We start from the raw sequence: 17,532 nt of genomic DNA, 5'->3' as shown, positions 1-17,532 counted from the left end.
GGCCACGCCCCCTAGCGCCGCGGGCCGCGCTTTTGTCCGGCGGGGCCGGGCCGGGCTGGATCGGGACAGGGATCGGGACCGGGACCGGGACCGGGACCGGGATCGGGATCAGAACCGGGATCAGGATCAGCACCGGAGCCGCCCAGCGCCGGCCGAGGAGGCGCCGGCCGGGCCCTCCCTACAGGTGGGCAGCGCGGGGTGAGGGCGCCGCTCCAGCGGTGCCCGCGGGCCAGATGTGCCCCAGCTGTGCTCGGGGGGACCAGGAATGGCTGAGCTGCTCCCTGCAGCCCCTGCTGCAGCTGGAAGGAAGGACAGAGCCTCCGGAGCCCCGCTGCAGCCACAGCTGGAGGCGCAGCTGGAGGCGCAGCCCGCGGGCCCCATCCCGGGGCCGCATCCAGAGCTCCCGGCTCTGTGAGCCCGGCTTTGCTGAGCCCGGCTCGGCAGGGCTGGCTGAGATCCCTGGGCTGAGCGGGGGCACCCCAAGCCCTGGCAAGGGTCCCAGCGGCCGAGGACATGGGACACGGCGGGAGGATACGGGACACACCGGGAGGATGCGGGACACGCCGCTCCTGACCGAGGCGTGTCCTCCCCACGCCACCGCAGCCTCCGTGGCCCCGAGGAAACTTGTCAGAACTTTTCTTCTGCCGGTGCCTCCTCCCCGCCGGGGCCGGAGGATTCCGGCAGAGTTTCGTCAGGGGCTGCGGAGGCGGCTCGGAGGCTCGGCCGGGGCTCTCGGAGGCTGCGGGGCCGGGAGCTGCCGCCGGCTCCTCCGGGGAAGTCTCCGGGGTAGGTTCAGCTTCAGTTCCGTGTTTTATTTAAAGGGCAGCCGTGCTCATGGCAGCCGCCGCTGCCCCGGGGTGTCGCGGGTGTCCCGTGCTCGGCCGCAGCCGCTCGGTGCCTTCCGGGCGCGGCTGAAATCGCTTCTTAAAGTTCAAGGGCAGGCGGGGAGCGCGGCAGGGCAGGCGCTGCCCGTAAGGGCTGGGAGAGATGGGGATGAAAAAGGTCCAGGGAGAGCTCAGAGCTGCTGCCAGTGCTTAAAGGGGCTCCAGGAGAGCCGGAGAGGGACTTTGGGCAAAGGATGGAGGGACAGGATAGAAGGAATGGCTTCACACTGGCAAAGAGCAGGGCTGGGTGGGATATTGGGGATAAATTCTTTGCTGTGGGAGGTGGAGGCTCAGGGAAGCTGGGGTGGTTCAGCCCAGCACAATCTCCCCGGCCGTGTCCCCGCTGCCTCTCTGCCCTGTGCTAAGAAGGGATCTCCGTGGCACCGGCTGTGGTGGGGACAGCGGCAGCGCTCTCCAGACGGGGATTAAGGCTGTCTGTCCTTCAGAGCGGGAATTACGGCCATCCGCCCCCGGCCCTGCGGCTGTTCAGCTCGGGGGTGTCCCCAGCCAGGACAGGAGGGTCCGTGTGCCGGGGAGGAGGGAGGAAAGAAGAGTTCTCTGCCTTGTTATGGGGCTTTGCTTCGGTGCAAGTGCTGGAAAAATGACATTTCCGTGGTGTTTTGGTGCCTCTCCGTGGGGGTGTGCCGGTATGGGGGGCCCCTCCAGCCGCTGGAATTGGGGTGACACGTGGGCTGTGCAGTGATGGTGACAGGCGTGTGCTGTCAGAGGACCAGGGAGGTTTGTCAGGCTCTTCCTCGCTGTGATGGTCCCTCCCTCGTTCTAGTAGGAAATAATGCAAGCTGAGAGTGCAGCGTTTCCGCTTCTCTGCCCTCTTTCACGGCTATTAAAACGGGGCTCTGTGGGCTTTAAAAAAGGGTTTATACACCAGGAATTTCTCCCTCCTGGAGCGCAGACGTGCCTTGCCAAGTTTCAGCCCGAGGCCGTTCTGGCCTCCTTCAAACCTCTCTTAAAAGAGATGCAAAACATCCGTCCCTTGTCTGGGACGGGGGTTAAGCTCCCCCTGCATCCCAGATGGGCACAGATGTGCGAGAGGGGCTGTAACCCATCCTAGGCAAGGGATTTTTGGGACACAGAGCAGGAGGGTAATTCCACATCACTCAGAGAATGTGGGGATGGAGCTGCGGGGTTTAGAGCCCCCCCGTCCCCCCTGCTCTGCCCGGGGCTGACAGGGCAGTGAAGGCAGAGTGACAGCAGCCCTGTCCCCCCCTCGCTGTCACCGAGCGAGCCCTGGGGCGGAGGATGCTCCTGTCTCCTCTGCTGTCAGCCCTGATCAACCCAGGAGCCGCGATGGCTCCGTGCTGGCCTGCATGGCTGCGGCTTCCCTGCACACACGGGATGAGCTGGGCGGGATCAGCCTCGCACCTCGGGCATTGCCCGGGGCAGGGATGGGAGGGGATGGGATGGGATGGGATGGGATGGGATGGGATGGGATGGGATGGGATGGGATGGGATCAGGGCAGGGAGTGGGACAAGGATGGGGTCAAGTCAGGGAGTAGAACAGGAATGGGATTGGGGCAGAGAGTGGGACAAGGATGGGATGGGATGGGATGGGATGGGATGGGATGGGATGGGATGGGATGGGATGGGATGGGATGGGATGGGATGGGATGGGATGGGATGGGATGGGATGGGATGGGATGGAATGGGATGGGATTGGGGCAGGGATGGGATGGGATGGGATGGGATGGGATGGGATGGGATGGGATGGGATGGGATGGGATGGGATGGGATGGGATGGGATGGGATGGGATGGGATGGGATTGGGGCAGGGATGGGATCGTGGCAGGGATGAGATCAGGGCAGGGAGTGGCACAGGGATGGGATGGGAGGGGATGGGATGGGATGGGATGGGATGGGATGGGATTGGGGCAGGGATGGGATGGGATGGGATGGGATGGGATGGGATGGGATGGGATGGGAGGGGATGGGATTGGGGCAGGGAGTGGGATCAGGGATGGGATTGGGGCAGGGATGGGATCGTGGCAGGGATGAGATCAGGGCAGGGAGTGGCACAGGGATGGGATAAGAGATGGGATGGGGCAGGGAGTGAGACAAGGATGGGATCCGGGCAGGGATCCGAGCAGGGAGTGGGACAGGGATGGGATTGCTGCCTGCAGAAAGGATCAGGGGTTTGGAAGGACAGACAGAAACCTGGCAGCACCCAGCAATACCGGCAGCATCCCCCCTCATCTGAGCCCCTCTGCCCTGAGCCACAATTTGGGACAGCCCTGGCTGGGATTTGTAGGGCAGGAGAGGATTTGAGGGGCTGGGGCAGAGCAGAGTTCAGGATTTTTAGCTGAGGCTTTTAAATTTGTTTTTAGGTTTTGTTGCAAAAAATCCTGGCTTTCAAAGAGGAAAATTAAAATATATGGATATATTTCTGCACACACATTTGGGATTGTTTCTGTTTGATTTGTGGCTGCTGAGCACAAAGCCACATCATTTTTCAAGCTTTTCTGTGTTCCCATAACAGAGAGAAAATCACTTAGAGGGGGGGAAGAATCAGAAATTTTTTTGCTCTTGCCACCATGACCATCAGCAGAGGGATTTTCTGGGAAAGCAATAACTGAGGCTGGGTTTGGACTGCTGTGGGCTGTGCATGTGGGAATCACTGCTCAGAAATGGGGTGACAGCATGTGGGTTAGGCATGGCCTCCTTCAAGAAATGCAAAATCCCCATCCCTTGCCTGGGATGGGGTTAAAGAAACACCAGAAATGGGTTGGGAATGTTTTAAATCCCTTTATCCCAAGAGAACAGGACCCCCAGGTGATGGGGTTTTTTTTGAGTTAGGTTTTATGTGCTCATAGAGAAAGCTTAGTTACTTTTAATGGTATAAAATTAGTAGGGTGGTTTTTGAGGTAGTGCTGGAAACAGAAAAAGTTTTAATAAAAAGCAAAATAATAAAGCTCTTATAGAGAAAAACTGAGTTAGGAGTAAGAGGGTTTTGTTTTTGGTAAAATACTCCACAAAAGTGATTTTTTTTTCCTTTGTTCTCTTCTTTTTTTAGTGAATTACTTAGGTGGGACTTTTTGGCCTTTGTCTAATTGGGCAGCCCCAGGTTTGAGGTGAAGTCCTAAAGGTCTTGTGAGGTGTCTTTTTACCCAATTGAGGAGAGAAACTTGTGGGTATTTTGCTTTTTTAAGTAGACAAAGAATAATTTGGTCACTCTGTCAATAGAAAACACATTCCTATACCCAGGCTGCTTTCTCCCAGCACTCTCCTGTGGGAACCCTGAGTGTGGTTTTTGGGGTTCCTCATGGCTCTGGGATCCTGCAGGGCTCCAGGTGGGATGGGAGGCACTCAGTGGGGATCTCTGGGATGTGTGCAAGAACTTGGGGCTGGAAACATCCCAGCCCAGGGAGGAGCTAAAGCCAAAATCCCAATTTGGTTTCAGTAGCTCAGAGTCTGAAGAGTCCCATCTCCCCCGGTGGCAGGAGAAGCTGTGGAGCATCTCCAGGTGTGGGGAATGGAGTTATCTACTCATTATGGGGGGGGGGAAACCTCATGCAAACCCCCCAGGAGGTTTGCAGGACCCTAAGGGATGCTTTAGGGGTTTGCTCCCGCTTGAAATCCCCAAGGATGCAGGCAGGACTAGGAGCAAGGCTGGTGCAAGGATGATGCCCTTGGTGGCAGGCAGTGCTGGAAAATAACCTCAAACCCCACAAACACCCAAGGAATTTGCAGAACTGAGGCTTGGGAGGGGATCAGAGGACTTTTCCCAGAGCATGTGGGTGCTGTGGGTAGGTTTAGTCCTCATCACCCCCATCCCTGAGCCAGCAGCACCCCAGAATCACCACAGCACCCTCTGGCTAAGAGCAGCCACCCCAGGGATCGTGCTGTGGTTTCATTAGCATGTCAAGCTGTCCTCTGCGTGCCACTAATTACACATTAACGAGCTGGCTTAATTGGCTGCCTGTGGATGTGCCAAGACAGGCCGCAGTGGCTGGGTGCAGCCACAGCATCCCTGGGAGCGTGAGCAGCATCCCAGCATGGACCCTCCCTTTGGAAATCTGGGGGATTTCCAAGGATGGCTGAATTTTGGGGCTTTAAAGCTCAATTTTGGGTCTCCTGGAAGATCCGCTGATGTTTTATGGACCAGCTGCTGATGGTCCCAGGGATCTCCCTCCCCTCTCTTCCTACAGCATTTTGCTCTGAACTGGGTTAAATAATGAAGGTTTTGGTAGAAAATGCTGCGGGAGGAGGGCTCAGCCCCCACTGCGCAGGGCCGGATGGGGTTAAAACTTCTGTGGCCACCTGCAAACTTGCAGGAAATATCATTTCCTCCTTCTGCAAAAGCTGGGCTGCCCCACAGGCACAGGAAGGTTTCGGGGGGCTCGGTTTTCGTGGGGTCACAGTGATGGGGATGTCCTGAGGCTGCTGGTACAGGGTGAGTGTCCCTGCATGGGGCTGGAGGTGCCTGGTTTGGCTCCCCGGGGCAAAATTTGGGTTTATGGGGCTCCAATCCAGCAGAGGGGTTGGAAACCCCGTGGCCTTTCTTGCCACACTCCACATTTGGGGTTTTGGCATCCGGCTGCTGGCGGAAACCCCGTGTGGGGGTGAGGGGAGAGCTCATGCTTTGGGATCATCAGGAGAATTTGTGTGTCAGGTCTCTGCTGTGACCCCACATCCAGAGGGCTCTTTGGGGTGCTCCTGCTGGTGGTGCCCAGGGTGTGTCTGCCCAGCTGGGGTGACATCCACAGGGTGCCAGCATGGGCTGGGTGTTCCCGGGGTGGGGGGGACAAACCTTTTGGGGTGGCCCTGAGGGGCTCCTTCCCCACGAGGACCTCAGTGCTGGCAGAGATGTGGCAGCTCAGCTTCAGGGTGGGATGCAGTGTGTCCCCACCATCATCGGGGGTTTCTCTCATCCCCGGGATTTGGGGGACAGGGAAGACTCTCCCAACGTGGGGGACATTTAGGGGTGGCTCTGAGGGGCTCCTTCCTCACGAGGACCTCACGGCTGGCAGAGATGTGGCAGCTCCAGCTTTGGGGTGGGATGCACAGTGGGGGGGTCTGATCCGAGGGTGTCCCGTCCCTCCCCATCATCGAGGGTTGTTCTTGTCCCCGGGATTTGGGGGACAGGGAAGACCCTCTCAGTGTGGGGGACAAACCTTTTTGGGGTGACTCTGAGGGGCTCCTTCCTCACGAGGACCTCAGTGCTGGCAGAGATGTGGCAGCTCCAGCTTTGGGGTGGGATGCACAGTGGGGGGGTCTGATCCGAGGGTGTCTCCCCCGTCATCGGGGGTTTCTCTTGTCCCCGGGATTTGGGGGACAGGGAAGACCCTCTCAGTGTGGGGGGCATTTAGGGGTGACTCTGAGGGGCTCCTTCCCCACGAGGACCTCAGTGCTGGCAGAGATGTGGCAGCTCCAGCTTCAGGGTGGGATGCACAGTGGGGGGGTCTGATCCGAGGTGTCCCCCCCCCCGTCATTTATAAGGAGCGCCCCCCGAGGGTTGCTCTTGTCCCGGGATTTGGGGGACAGGGAAGACACCTCAAACAGAGCCCAGCACGTCCCGCTGAGCATCCCCCCCTCTCCCCCGGCCCCCCCAGGACGCGGCGGCGATGCTGTGACCTACATTCGCGACAAGGAGGTCCCCAAGCCGCCGCCACCGCCGCCGGGCCATGAAGCGACACAAGTGAGGGGCCATGGCCAGCCCGGCACCATGGCTGCGCTGGACGCAAACAGAGCTGACGCGCTGGCACGGCAAAGAGCAGGAGGAGGAGGAGGAGGAGGAGGAAGACGACTTTGAAAGGCGGATGGACGAGGATGGGGTCATCGGCCTGGGGGAGGGCGCCAGGAGCCCCCCGTGGGGTGAGTCCTGCCCACAGAGGGTGGTCCCCAGTGTCGCCGGAGCCGCTGGGGCGGGGGACGCGGGCCGGGTGTGGGAGGTGACAGCCCCGCCGTGCCGCTGTTTTGCAGGTGGCAGCGAGGAGCTGCAGGAGGGGTCCCCGGCACAGGAGGGGCGATGGCAGCCGCGGCAGGAGCCGGCCGAGGAGGAGGAGGAGCGGGGCAGCTCCGGGGGCGACGAGGGGCCCTGGGGGGCGGAGAGCGATGGGGACCCCTACCCCGAGCTGTCCTCGGGGGGCTGCTGGGGCTCGGGCTCCAGCGGCAGCCCCGAGGCCGTGAGGGACCGCCGGGCTCTGTGCCAGCCCCGGGGCTGCAGCACGGACGGCGGGGACACCTCAGGGCTCTCGGACACCAGCCCTGGCCCCGGCACCCCGTCCCGCCAGCTCCGGGGCTGGGGCACGGCCGGGGACACCCTCGGGGGGCACAGGCAGGAGTGGAGCCCCAGACGGAGCCTCCCCCTGCAGCTCTCCCCCGATGGCCCCGAGCGCGTCCCCGAGCCCCAGAGGGCTGGCACAGGGATGGCACCCGCTGGCGTGGCACCCGCCGGGCAGCCCCAGGGCACCGGGAATGCCCCGGCACCCCAAGGGCACGGCAGATCCCGAGTGCCCAAGAAAGCAGCGCCCGCCGTGGTGCCCCCCAAGGCCGCCCGGCAGTCGCGGTCCCTGAGCCCCCGGAGGCGAACGGGTGCCAAGGGGACAAAGGATCCCTCGGGAACGGGCACCGAGGGCACCCAGTACGGCCGAGGGCGCCTCAACCACCCCCTGCCCGACCTGTCCAAGGTGGAGGCGCGGGTGAAGTTCGACCAGAGCTACCGCCCGCCCCGGGGCCGGGTGCTGCCCGCCCGCCCCCGCGGCCCCGTCGGCTTCAAATCCCCGGCCGAGATCGTCCGGGAGGTGCTGCTGAGCAGCGGGGAGGGCGCGTCCCCGCAGCCCCCCAGCACGGCCGGGCTGCCGCAGGAGTTCAGGTCCCCCAGACAAGCCACGGCGCTGGTGCAGCAGCTCCAGGTAACGCCCGGCTCCCCCCGTACAGCCACACTGGGGAGGGTCTGCAGGGTGGGGGGACATGGGGGTGTCGCTGCCTCTGGGACCCTCATGGGGTGTGGTGCTGGTCACACTTTCCCCGTCCTGCATGGAGCTGGCGAGGAGGGAAGGAGCAGGGATGTGGGCAGTGCTCGGCCTGGGGACAGGATGCTCTCGTCCCCCCGGGATGGCGGTCACCCCCACAGAGCTTGTGACCCTCAGGATGTTTGTCCCCCTGGGAGGAGAGGGGGCAGAGAAACGGGAGTCACATCAGCACAGAGGGGTCGGGTGTTTTGGAGAGGGGGTTCCTGCACCCCACCCATGGGACTCCGCCCCCGTGCCGGGTGCTGTCCCCTCACTGGTGTCCCCTCCCCGCAGGACGACTACCACAAGCTGCTGACCAAGTACGCCGAGGCTGAGAACACCATCGACCAGCTGCGCCTGGGCGCCAGGGTGGGTGGGGGCTCAGGATGCCTGGGGGGGGGTCCCCTCTCTGCTCCCCCTGCCCTGTGGTTGAGTTGTGCCTTCCTCCCCCGGCCCTCCTCCTCTTCCTCCTCCCGGGGAGCTGCGGTTGAGCGGTCCCAGCCCAGGGAGGGGGGTTGAGCCCAAAGCAGCCGGGGAGCACCGTGCCCCCCTCGCCTGGCAGGGTCCCCTCTGTGCCAGGCGGTGGCAGAGCCGGATTGTCCCCGGAATGGCGGGGCACGTCTCTGAGATGGCAGGAAGCGCGTCCCCGTGTCACCTCTGCCACGGCGTGGGTGGGGAAACTGAGGCAGGGCTGTGCCAACCGCCCCCCGCACGCGTGTCCCCACCTTCACCGCACCCACTGCTGTGCCATGGGGTGCTTCGGGGTGCCCCGGGGCACGGTGGGTGGGTCGGGGTGCAGGCTGGCTGCCCAAACCCGCTCTCCCTGCCCAGGTGAGCCTGTTCTCCGACCCGCCGCAGCCCAGCCGCAGCCTCGCCGTGGGCACCGTGAGCACCGGGAGCCGAGTGATGACCCTGAGCATCCCCCAGGCACGGACAGCGGCTCTGGGCATGGCCACAGCCCCGGCCTCGCCAGCTGCAGGTGTGTTCATCTGTGTCCCACAGCCCCACACCTCGCAGGTGTGTTGATCCACATCCCACAGTCCCAGACCTTGCAGGTGTGTTGATCCATAGCCCACATCCCACAGCCCCACACCTCGCAGGTGTGTTGATCCACATCCCCACAGCCCCACACCTCACAGGTCTGATGATCCATATCCCACACCTCGCAGGTGTGTAGATCCATGTCCCCTGCCCCGCTCACCCCCCTCCCACTCCAGTTCTGGGAGGATTGTCCCCCACAGCCCCTTCCCCACTCTGGTGTCACCGGTCCTGCAGTGTCCCTTGTCCTCGTGTTTTCTCACAGCTGCAGCCCCGGGAGTGTCAGAGCAGGGGGGTTCACCCCAGCCTCAGTCCCCTCCTCCAGCGGGGGGGTGCTGCCCCACCTGCCCCGGGCCCTGCTGCTGCCCCGGCCCCCGGCTCACCCGGGCCCTGGCGGGGCAGAGCCGCCGGCTGCAGGCACAGGTGAGGACTGGGGGGCTGCTGGGGGGCTGGGGCATGGAGAGGTGCGGGAACAGGGAGCTGTAGAGGGGGATACTAGGGGGGCTGCATGGAGAAGGGCTTTTGGGGAGTGCTGGTGGGGGCTGTGGGGCAGCAGGGAGGGGATTTGGGGGGAGTTCTGGGGGGAGACTATGGAGATAGGCTGGGGAGGCGCTGCTGGGGGCAGCTGTGGAGGGGGTCTGAATGGGAGGGGTTGGGGGAAGTGCTGTGGGGAAGAGGGAGTGTTGTGGGGTGCTGGGAAGGGAAGGAAGGAGAGGGGGCTGCGGTGGGGAATTGCATTGGAGCAGTCTCTGGGGATGTTTCATATGTGGGGTCTAGGGGGTGCGGGATGGGCACAGCAGGGCCAGGCTCAGCCCATCTAACCCGGGCCAGGTGGAATCCTTCGAAAGCTGGGTGCGTGCAGGGACCCCCACGCCCTCAGAACAGCTCCAGGTGCGTCAGCCCCTTCCCAGACCCCTGTCTGGGGGCGTGGAGCGTGCCCAGGGCCCATTGGACAGGCTCGGACCGCGCTCTTGTGCCGCAGAGGATGAGGATGCTGAAGGACGCGCAGGATGCGCTGGAGCGGGAATACCTGCGGGGCCGGCAGCAGCTCCCGGCGGCTGCGGGGGGGTTCGATCCGGACCGGTACGGGCTCCATCCCCCTGCCACCCCCTCCCCAGAGCCCCTGGAATGTCCCCGGGGGCCGCTGTCCCCCCGCACTGACGGCTGGTGTCTTGCAGGGCAGTGGAAGGGGAGATTTACCGCCTGGGGCTGCGCCTGGAGGGGCTGAGGGAGCGGCTGGAGCCGGGGGGCAGGCGGCAGCCCCTCCCTCCGTCCCTCCCTCAGCTCCCCCCGCAGCCCCGCTGCCCCCCAGCCCCGTCCCCACCACCGGCTGCCCACTCCCCACACCCCGAGGTGAGCTGGGGGTGCAAAGGTTCCCCACCCCACTGCATTTATGGGGGGTTGCCCCTCTTACTCCCTTGTGCCCACAGAGCCCTGCGCTGGTGGAGGATCCTCGGGGGACAGCAGGGGACAGCGAGGGGGTGGCAGGGGGGCTGCCCTGGCCCCTCTGGCACAAGCAGCACCAAGTGGAGGAGGATTTTGGGGAGCTGCTGGAGCAGTGAGTGCCCTCACAGCAGCACAGGGGGGGACACTGACACGGGGCATGTCCCCAAAGCCACCCCCTCCTGCCTGTGTGTCCCCCCAGGTACAAGCACTTCAAGTCCTTGCCAGAGTCACTGAGCCTGGAGCAGCTGAGCCTGGTGGGGAGCCAGTCCCAGGAGGAAGTGGATGCACCCACGGCAGGGGATGGTGGCCCCAGCAAGGTCCCCTGCAGGACACGGTCACTCGAGGAGGAGCCCAGCCTCGAGCCCTTGGCAGTGTAAGTGCTGTGTGGGGCGGGGGTGAGCAGGAGGTTTGACATCAGGTCTCCAGTTTTATTTACCTTAGGGTTAACAACCTCCATGGCACAGCTGGACAAGGACATTTCCCCGTGCCTGGGGTTGCTCTGCCCCATCATTCCCGCTCCATCCCCTCCCCACAGGCCCCTCCCACAGAGAAGAGCTGCGACTCTTCCCCCCAGAGGACCCCCAAACCTGGAGCAGACACTGGGCCACCCCTCCCCTGCCCCTGCTGAGGAGCCACCAGCCTCTGCCAAGCCCCCCCTGGGGGTCTCTGGGCCACCACGGGTGTCCCTGCCCCTCGGTGGGACAGGCAGCGGTGCCACCCAGCCTGGGCCCCGCAAGGTGAGTCCCTGGGGCTGGGGGTCCCTGCCTGAGAGCCCCCCCAGAGCCTCCTGGGCTGCTGGGCACTGTCTGCTGTCCCTGTCCCTCTGCAGGAGCAGCGCATCGTGTCCCCAGAGACCGACAGCGGCTTCGTGGGCTCGGAGGCCAGCAGGGTGTCACCCCCTGTGCACACCCCTGAGCACCATCCCCCCGGCCCAGGGTACGGCCCTGCCTGGGGGATTTGGGGGATTTGAGGAGCAGGGATGGTGGGAGAGGCACTGAAGGTGTGGGGAGCAGGGATGGTGGGAGAGGCACTGAAGGTGTGGGGAGCAGGGGTGGTGGGAGAGGCACTGAAGGTGTGGGGAGCAGGGGTGGTGGGAGAGGCACTGAAGGTGTGGGGAGCAGGCTTGGAGATGTGCAGATGATCTTTCAGTTCCTTCCAAACCAAGCTGCTGTCCTGCAGTTCAGTGATTCTGTCAGCTTTGCTGAGAATCATCTTATGGAATCAGTTTCCTGATACCTGAGCTAGCAACACTTTCTTCAGCTCGCACTGCAGGAAGTGTACTCTTTCTCACATTGTGTTGCCGTGATGATGCTCTCGGGGTATAAAGAGAAGATAGTTAAAAAGGAGTAGCTCTTTTTTGAAAGACCAGCTCCCGTGGCCAGGGGGAGCCCTGGGGCTGCCTGCATGACCTGTCCCTTCTGCAGGGCTCCGGGCTCGCCGGGACCCTCCGTCCCCATCCCCAGCAGCCTCCGCACCCCACGGGAGAGAGAGACCACCCCGCTCCCCTCCGAGACAGCACTGATGGGCATCTACCCCCCGGGGGGCACAGGGGGGCCCCCCAGCAGCCCCTCTGAGAGCAGCTCCCCCCCTCGCTGGGCTGAGGGCAGCGAGGTGGGACCCGACCCCGACGGTGATGGCAGTGAGTACACGGGCCTTGGTGAGGGTGAGAGATCTGGGGAGCCCTGCCTCTGTGGCTCTGGCTTTTGGGGTTCCCAGGCCTCCTTGTGGTGCTGGAGTCACCCTCCTTGGAGGGAGGTGTATGCCAGTCTCTGCTCACTGTGCTGCCCTTGCTCCCCAGCTCACACGGACTCGGAGGTGGGAGCCAGGAGCTGTGCCAGCGCCGGTGGCCGCCCCCCAGCCATGGCCAGGACCCCCACCAGCCCCCTGCCCTCCCCCCAGACGCCATCCCCCACCTTCCTGTCCCCCGACCTGCCATCCCTGGACCCGGCTCACTGTGACCTGCTGGGCTCCCGTCTGGAGCGCGAGTGAGTGGCTGTGTCCCCAGACCGCCTGGGTGACACAGGGACCCCCCAAAGGCACCCACTGGGCACTGGACCCCAGCCCAGGCTTGGTTTGGGGAGGGTCCCAGCTGCTGGGTGCCGGTGGTGGGGATGGGGGCTCTGGGAGGGGGGTGCTGATGCTCACCAGCACTGTTGGGGTGCCTGCTGGCTGCACCCCCTCACTGGGCCGTGTGTCCTGGGGCAGCCAGGCCATCCGGGCGCTGCAGGACGAGGTGTGGCGGCTGCGGCGGAGGCTGGAGGAGAGCCTGTGCCACTCCCGCAGCTACCCCGAGGGAAAAGCCACTCCCCGTGTCACCCCGGCCAGGAGGCAGCCGCTGGCCAGCGCACCATCGGCCCCGCAGGACGCGGCACCCTCGGGGTAGGTGGCAGGGGGGACCCGGGGGCAGCGTGGGGACACCCCCAGCCTCAGCCTGTCCCTATCCCCATCGAGGCGTTTGGCTTGAGGGGACTGCCAGCCTGGTGGGTGGAGGCGGTGACAGTGGAGGTGGTGACACTGGAGGCGGTGACACTGAGGCGGTGACAGCATTTCTGTCCCCTGTGCAGGCAGCCGAGCCCCCCGGTGCGGGGCAGGGCAGCCCCCGGGGTCACACCCATGCGGAGGGGGAGATCGGCATCGCTGCCACGGGACAAGCCCGAGCTGGCCCTCGGTAAGTGGGGTGGGGACAGAGGGGACACGCTCCTCCCTGCACGCCACTTGCCTTCCCAAGGATGTTGTGGGCCTGCAGGACTGTGGGGTCCTGGTGGTGCCACGCATCCCACAGTGCTCAGCCCCGGGCGGCTCCTGCAGGTCTGGAGCTGGGTCCCGGCGGATGCCACCCCCCTTCCCTGTCCTCTGCCACAGCCTCCGAGTCAGAGCCCGGGCCCCGGGCACCCCCTGTCCTGCGGAAGCACCTTGGGAAGCCCCCGGGGCCGGTGACATTCCGGGGACAGCACACAGGTGGGTGCTGGTCGGTGGTGGGGCTGAAGGTGGCTGTCCCCACCCTGGGGACCCTGGCCATGCTCACGCTGGGGTTTGGCAGGGACACGGTACCAGGCGGGGACAGCACGTGCCACCCCGGCACCCCGAGAAGAGCCGGGCACCTCGGGGTGTCCCCGATGTCACAGGGGCAGGACGGCATCAGGTGAGTGGTGCCCAGCCCCTTCCCTTCCCTACCACCCCTAACAGCTGCTAATGACTGTAATTAATTAACTGGAGAGGCTTAGGGAGGGGACAAACCCATTCCTCATGGCCTGAGGCTCTCCCCCGCTGTCTCTTGGCCAGACCCCACTGTCCCCCAGGGGGACCAACCTGGGCAGCTCTGGGGGTGCTCTGATCTCGTGGGGGTCTTGCAGGGGTCAAGCCCCCCTTGGCATCTGTGTTTGTCTGTGCCTGTGTGGGCAGAAATACCTGGGATTGCTGGGATTTCCTGGGATTGCTGGGATTCCCTGGGATTGCTGGGATTCCCTGGGCTTCCAGGTGTCACTGGCAGCACTGTCACCTGTCCCCAGCCCTGTGCCAGGTGCCACTGCAGAGCCCACCTTTGCAGAGCCCCCTTTCCCTGCAGGGAAAGCCCCCTCCCCATCTCACCAGCCGCCCCAAACCACTCAGCTCTTCCCAGCCATCCCTGGCTGGCAGTGTAGGGGACATTGCTGGTGTCCTCTCTCCACAGCTGCATCTGGGGCAGGTGACATCCCCCGGCAGCCCCAGCACAGCACCCCCAGGAGAACGTCCTGCCCCACCTGCCGGGCACCCGCGGGCACCAGGGACACAGCCACACATGGTAGGTGACAAGGGTGACACGTCCTGGCACAGCTCTCACTGCTTGGGGGCTGGCTGGTGGGACAAGGAACAACCTCAGCCCCCTAACAATGCCAGGGGACTGTGCCCACCCAGTGTGGCACAGGGGAGGGTGGCACTGGGGCTGCCACTCAATGCACAGCCCTGGGGACACTGAACCCCCATGGGGACGCTGAACCCCCATGGGGACATCTAACCCCCATGGGGACACCAAACCCCCATGGGGACATCTAACCCCCTTCCTCCCTCAGCAGAGCATGGCCTTGGTGGCTCCTGTCCCCCAGGTCCCCACGCTGGAGCCGAGAAGCTGCAGCAACCTGGAATTTGGTACTTGGCAGCCCCCCCTGCTGCCACCGTCTGCCTGGCACCCGTCCCCCTCGTGCCTTACGTGCCCTCCATGCTGTAAGGATGCCCTGGGGCTGGGAGGGGGCTCAGGGGCATCAGCATCCCCAGGGGTGGAGGGAGAACCCAGAAGGAGCTGTCCCCACCCTAGGGATCCACTCTGGGGTGACACTGCCACCAGCTCCTCTGGGGACAAGCTGTGTTTAGGGGGTGGTGCTGTGGGGTGGGCTTGGAGGAGATGGGGAAGAGGGATGGAAACATGGTGGGGTGGTGGCACAGACCCCATCACTGAGCTGTGTCCCTTCTTCTTCCCAGCTACTGCTCCTCAGCAGTTCCTACCTCAGCCCCAGCCATGGCCGGGGTCCCCCTCGCTGTCCCCGCGGGTGCCCGGCGGGCAGAGCGTCCTCCCCGGCCCCAGGGCCACCAGCGCTGCCTGAGCCTGGAGCTGGAGGAGCTGGAGGAGCTGAACTGGTGCCTGGGCCGGGCTGTGGAGGCTGCCCAGAGCGCCAGGCTGAGCTCCAGCCGCCTCAGCCGGGCCCTGGCCGCAGAGCTGGGCCGGCCGCGGGGCCTGCGCAGCTCCTGCCTCTTCTGAGGGCCCGGCTGGCACCTCCGGGGCCTCTGTGACACAGGAGAGGGAGATGGACCCCTCAGCATCCCTCACTGTGTGCCCCCTGTCAAACCTAGGGCCAGAGGTACCTCCAGGCCCTCCGTGCCACAGGAGAGGAGAATGGGGCCCTCATTGTGCCAGCATGGCATGCCCCCTGTGAGACCTGGGGCCTGAGGTGCCTCCAGAGCCTCCGTGCCACCAGGAGAGGATGGACCCCTCACAGCATCCCTCACTGAGTGCCCCCTGCCAAACATGGGGCCAGAGGTACCTCCAGACCTTCTGTGCCACAGGAGAGGAGAATGGGGCCCTCAGTGTCCCAGCATGGCATGCCCCCTGCGAGACCTGGGGCCTGAGGTGCCTCCAGACCCTCCATGCCACCAGGAAGGGAGGATGGGCCCTTTATTGTCCCTGCACTGCGTGCTCCCTGCCAAACCTGGGGCCAGCAGTGCTGGAGGCACTTCCAAACCCTCTGTGCCCCATCAGGAGAGGAGGATGGGCTCCTCACAGCATCCCTGCACTGCGTTCCCCCTGACAAACCTGGGGCCAGCAGGGCCAGAGGTACCTCCAGACCTTCTGTGCCACCAGGAGAGGAGAATGGGTCCTTCAGTGTCCCTCACTGTGTGCCCCCTGCCAAACATGGGGGCAAAGATGCCTCCAGACCCTCTGTGCCACCAGGAGAGGAGGATGGTCCCCTCAGTGTCCCTCACTGTGTGCCCCCGGCCAAACCTGGGCCACAAGTGCTGGAGGTGCCTCCAGACCCTCTGTGCCACCAAGAGAGGAGGATGGGCCCTTTATTGTCCCTGCACTAGGTGCCCCCTGCCAAACCTGGGGCCAGAGGTACCTCCAGACCCTCCATACCACCAGGAGAGGGGCATGGACCCCTCATTGTCCCTCACTGTGTGCTCCCTGCCAAACCCAGGGCAGCAGGGCCAGAGGTACCTCAGAGGTTCCTGCCCTGGCTCCCACCCCAGTCCTGCTGTCCCTGCAGTCCCTGCATGGCCTGTCCATCGGTCTGTCCCTCTCCAGGACCTCCCAAGCTGCAGGAGGGGGGAAGGTGTGGGCAGAATCCTCCAGCCTTCCTCAGCCCTATCCCCTGGGAGCAGTGAGGTGTCCCCCAAGGGCCGTGGCCACCCCACCCTGAGCACTTCTGGGGGTGCTCTGACCTCGTGTGGGTCGAGCCCCCTTGGCAGCTGTGTTTACCTCTGTGCCTGTGTGGGCAGAATTCCCTGGCATCCCCTGGCATTCCATATTCCACCCTTTCCAGGCCTCCTCAGGGGGCTGTGCCCTGTGCCCTCTGCCCTTGGACTTGAACCCAGCAGGATCCTCCCTGGGGAAATTTGTTTTTTTGTTGTTTTTTATGTGAATTTTTTAGCTAAATCACTCTTTGGAGTGTTGATTGATGATCTATAATATGTGTGTGTGATATATGTGTATCTATAAATGGATATATCTAGATATAGGCATATCTATATTTAGTTTTATGTCTATAGAGAGACAGATATAAATAGATCTGTGTATGTCCAGATCTGTATCTGATTCTATAGATATATCTTTCTACAGATACATATATATATAAATATTCTGGTTTGCATTTCCAGCACAACCCTTAGGGCATTTTTGGGGTTCTTTTCTGGTCATCCGTGGATGTGGCCACCCACAGCATCATCCAGGCAGAAAATAAAATGAAGGATTTGAGGTTTTCCCCCTGGGATCCTCAGGGAAGCTGGGCTGGTGGAGGAAAAGTCACCTGAGACCAAAGCAGGTGTGGGGCTGTGGAGCCCCTGTTCCTCCCAGCTGGGTTTCTAAGGAGTTAATTCCTATTTTTTAGGGAAAAGGATGTGGTTGGGGCAGCTTTTCCAGGGATGGGTCCAGCCAAACCCCCCTGCTCCACCCCTCAGCCTGTGTTCATCTGTAGGACCTACCTGAAGTGCCAGTGTCAAATGTATTTATTTTTCTTTTATTTGTTGTACAAATTCCCACATTTGGAGGGAGGGATCAGTGAAGGACTCAGGTCTGGAACCTTCCAAGCTCCCTCTGAGCCTGATCCTGACATGAGCCCAGAGAGGATGGGAATGGGGCTGTCCCTTCCTCCTTTTTTGGGCCGAGAGGGCTGGGTTTGGGGGATTTTAAAGAGGCTTGGGGAATTTTAAAGAGGTTTTATTGTCTCTGGTTGCCTCTGCTCATGCCTGTGCCCCAAGCTGGAAGCTGTGACTCCCCCAGCCCAGGCAGGGCGTGATAGGAAGATGTGGAAAGTGTGGTTAATTATTCCAAATGCAGTAGCCAGGACCAAATGTTGTTTTTTTTTCCCTTATCCCCTATTTTTTAACGCCCAGCAGAGCCACTGGGATGGTATTTTGTACGAAGAAATCACCTATTTTTGAAGGAAATAAATGCAGTTGGATGACTCGTGTGCTGATTTTCCTTCCCAAAGCCTCCTCCTAGGGGGAGG

General features: G+C 62.9%; 1 protein-coding gene across 1 annotated transcript; it reads left to right on the top strand.

The window, feature by feature from the left end:
* Positions 1–5,198: 5,198 nt before the first annotated feature.
* AKNA (AT-hook transcription factor) lies at positions 5,199–17,487 on the top strand. The gene is made up of 21 exons (XM_063174993.1): positions 5,199–5,292; positions 6,452–6,713; positions 6,822–7,753; positions 8,147–8,221; positions 8,684–8,831; positions 9,156–9,313; positions 9,722–9,781; positions 9,873–10,072; positions 10,203–10,448; positions 10,536–10,709; positions 10,872–11,073; positions 11,166–11,272; positions 11,761–11,975; positions 12,135–12,321; positions 12,542–12,715; positions 12,901–13,004; positions 13,145–13,294; positions 13,377–13,478; positions 14,007–14,117; positions 14,386–14,536; positions 14,792–17,487. The coding sequence occupies exons 2-21, from the start codon at positions 6,548–6,550 to the stop codon at positions 15,066–15,068; spliced, it is 3,939 nt and encodes a 1,312-aa protein (XP_063031063.1). The 5' UTR covers positions 5,199–5,292; positions 6,452–6,547; the 3' UTR covers positions 15,069–17,487.
* Positions 17,488–17,532: the final 45 nt, after the last annotated feature.

Source organism: Melospiza melodia, chromosome 22, assembly GCF_035770615.1.
Source record: "Melospiza melodia melodia isolate bMelMel2 chromosome 22, bMelMel2.pri, whole genome shotgun sequence".
Classification (NCBI taxonomy): domain Eukaryota; kingdom Metazoa; phylum Chordata; class Aves; order Passeriformes; family Passerellidae; genus Melospiza; species Melospiza melodia.
Note: the sequence above shows the minus strand (reverse complement) of the source record. Positions and strands in the feature narration are given on the sequence as shown.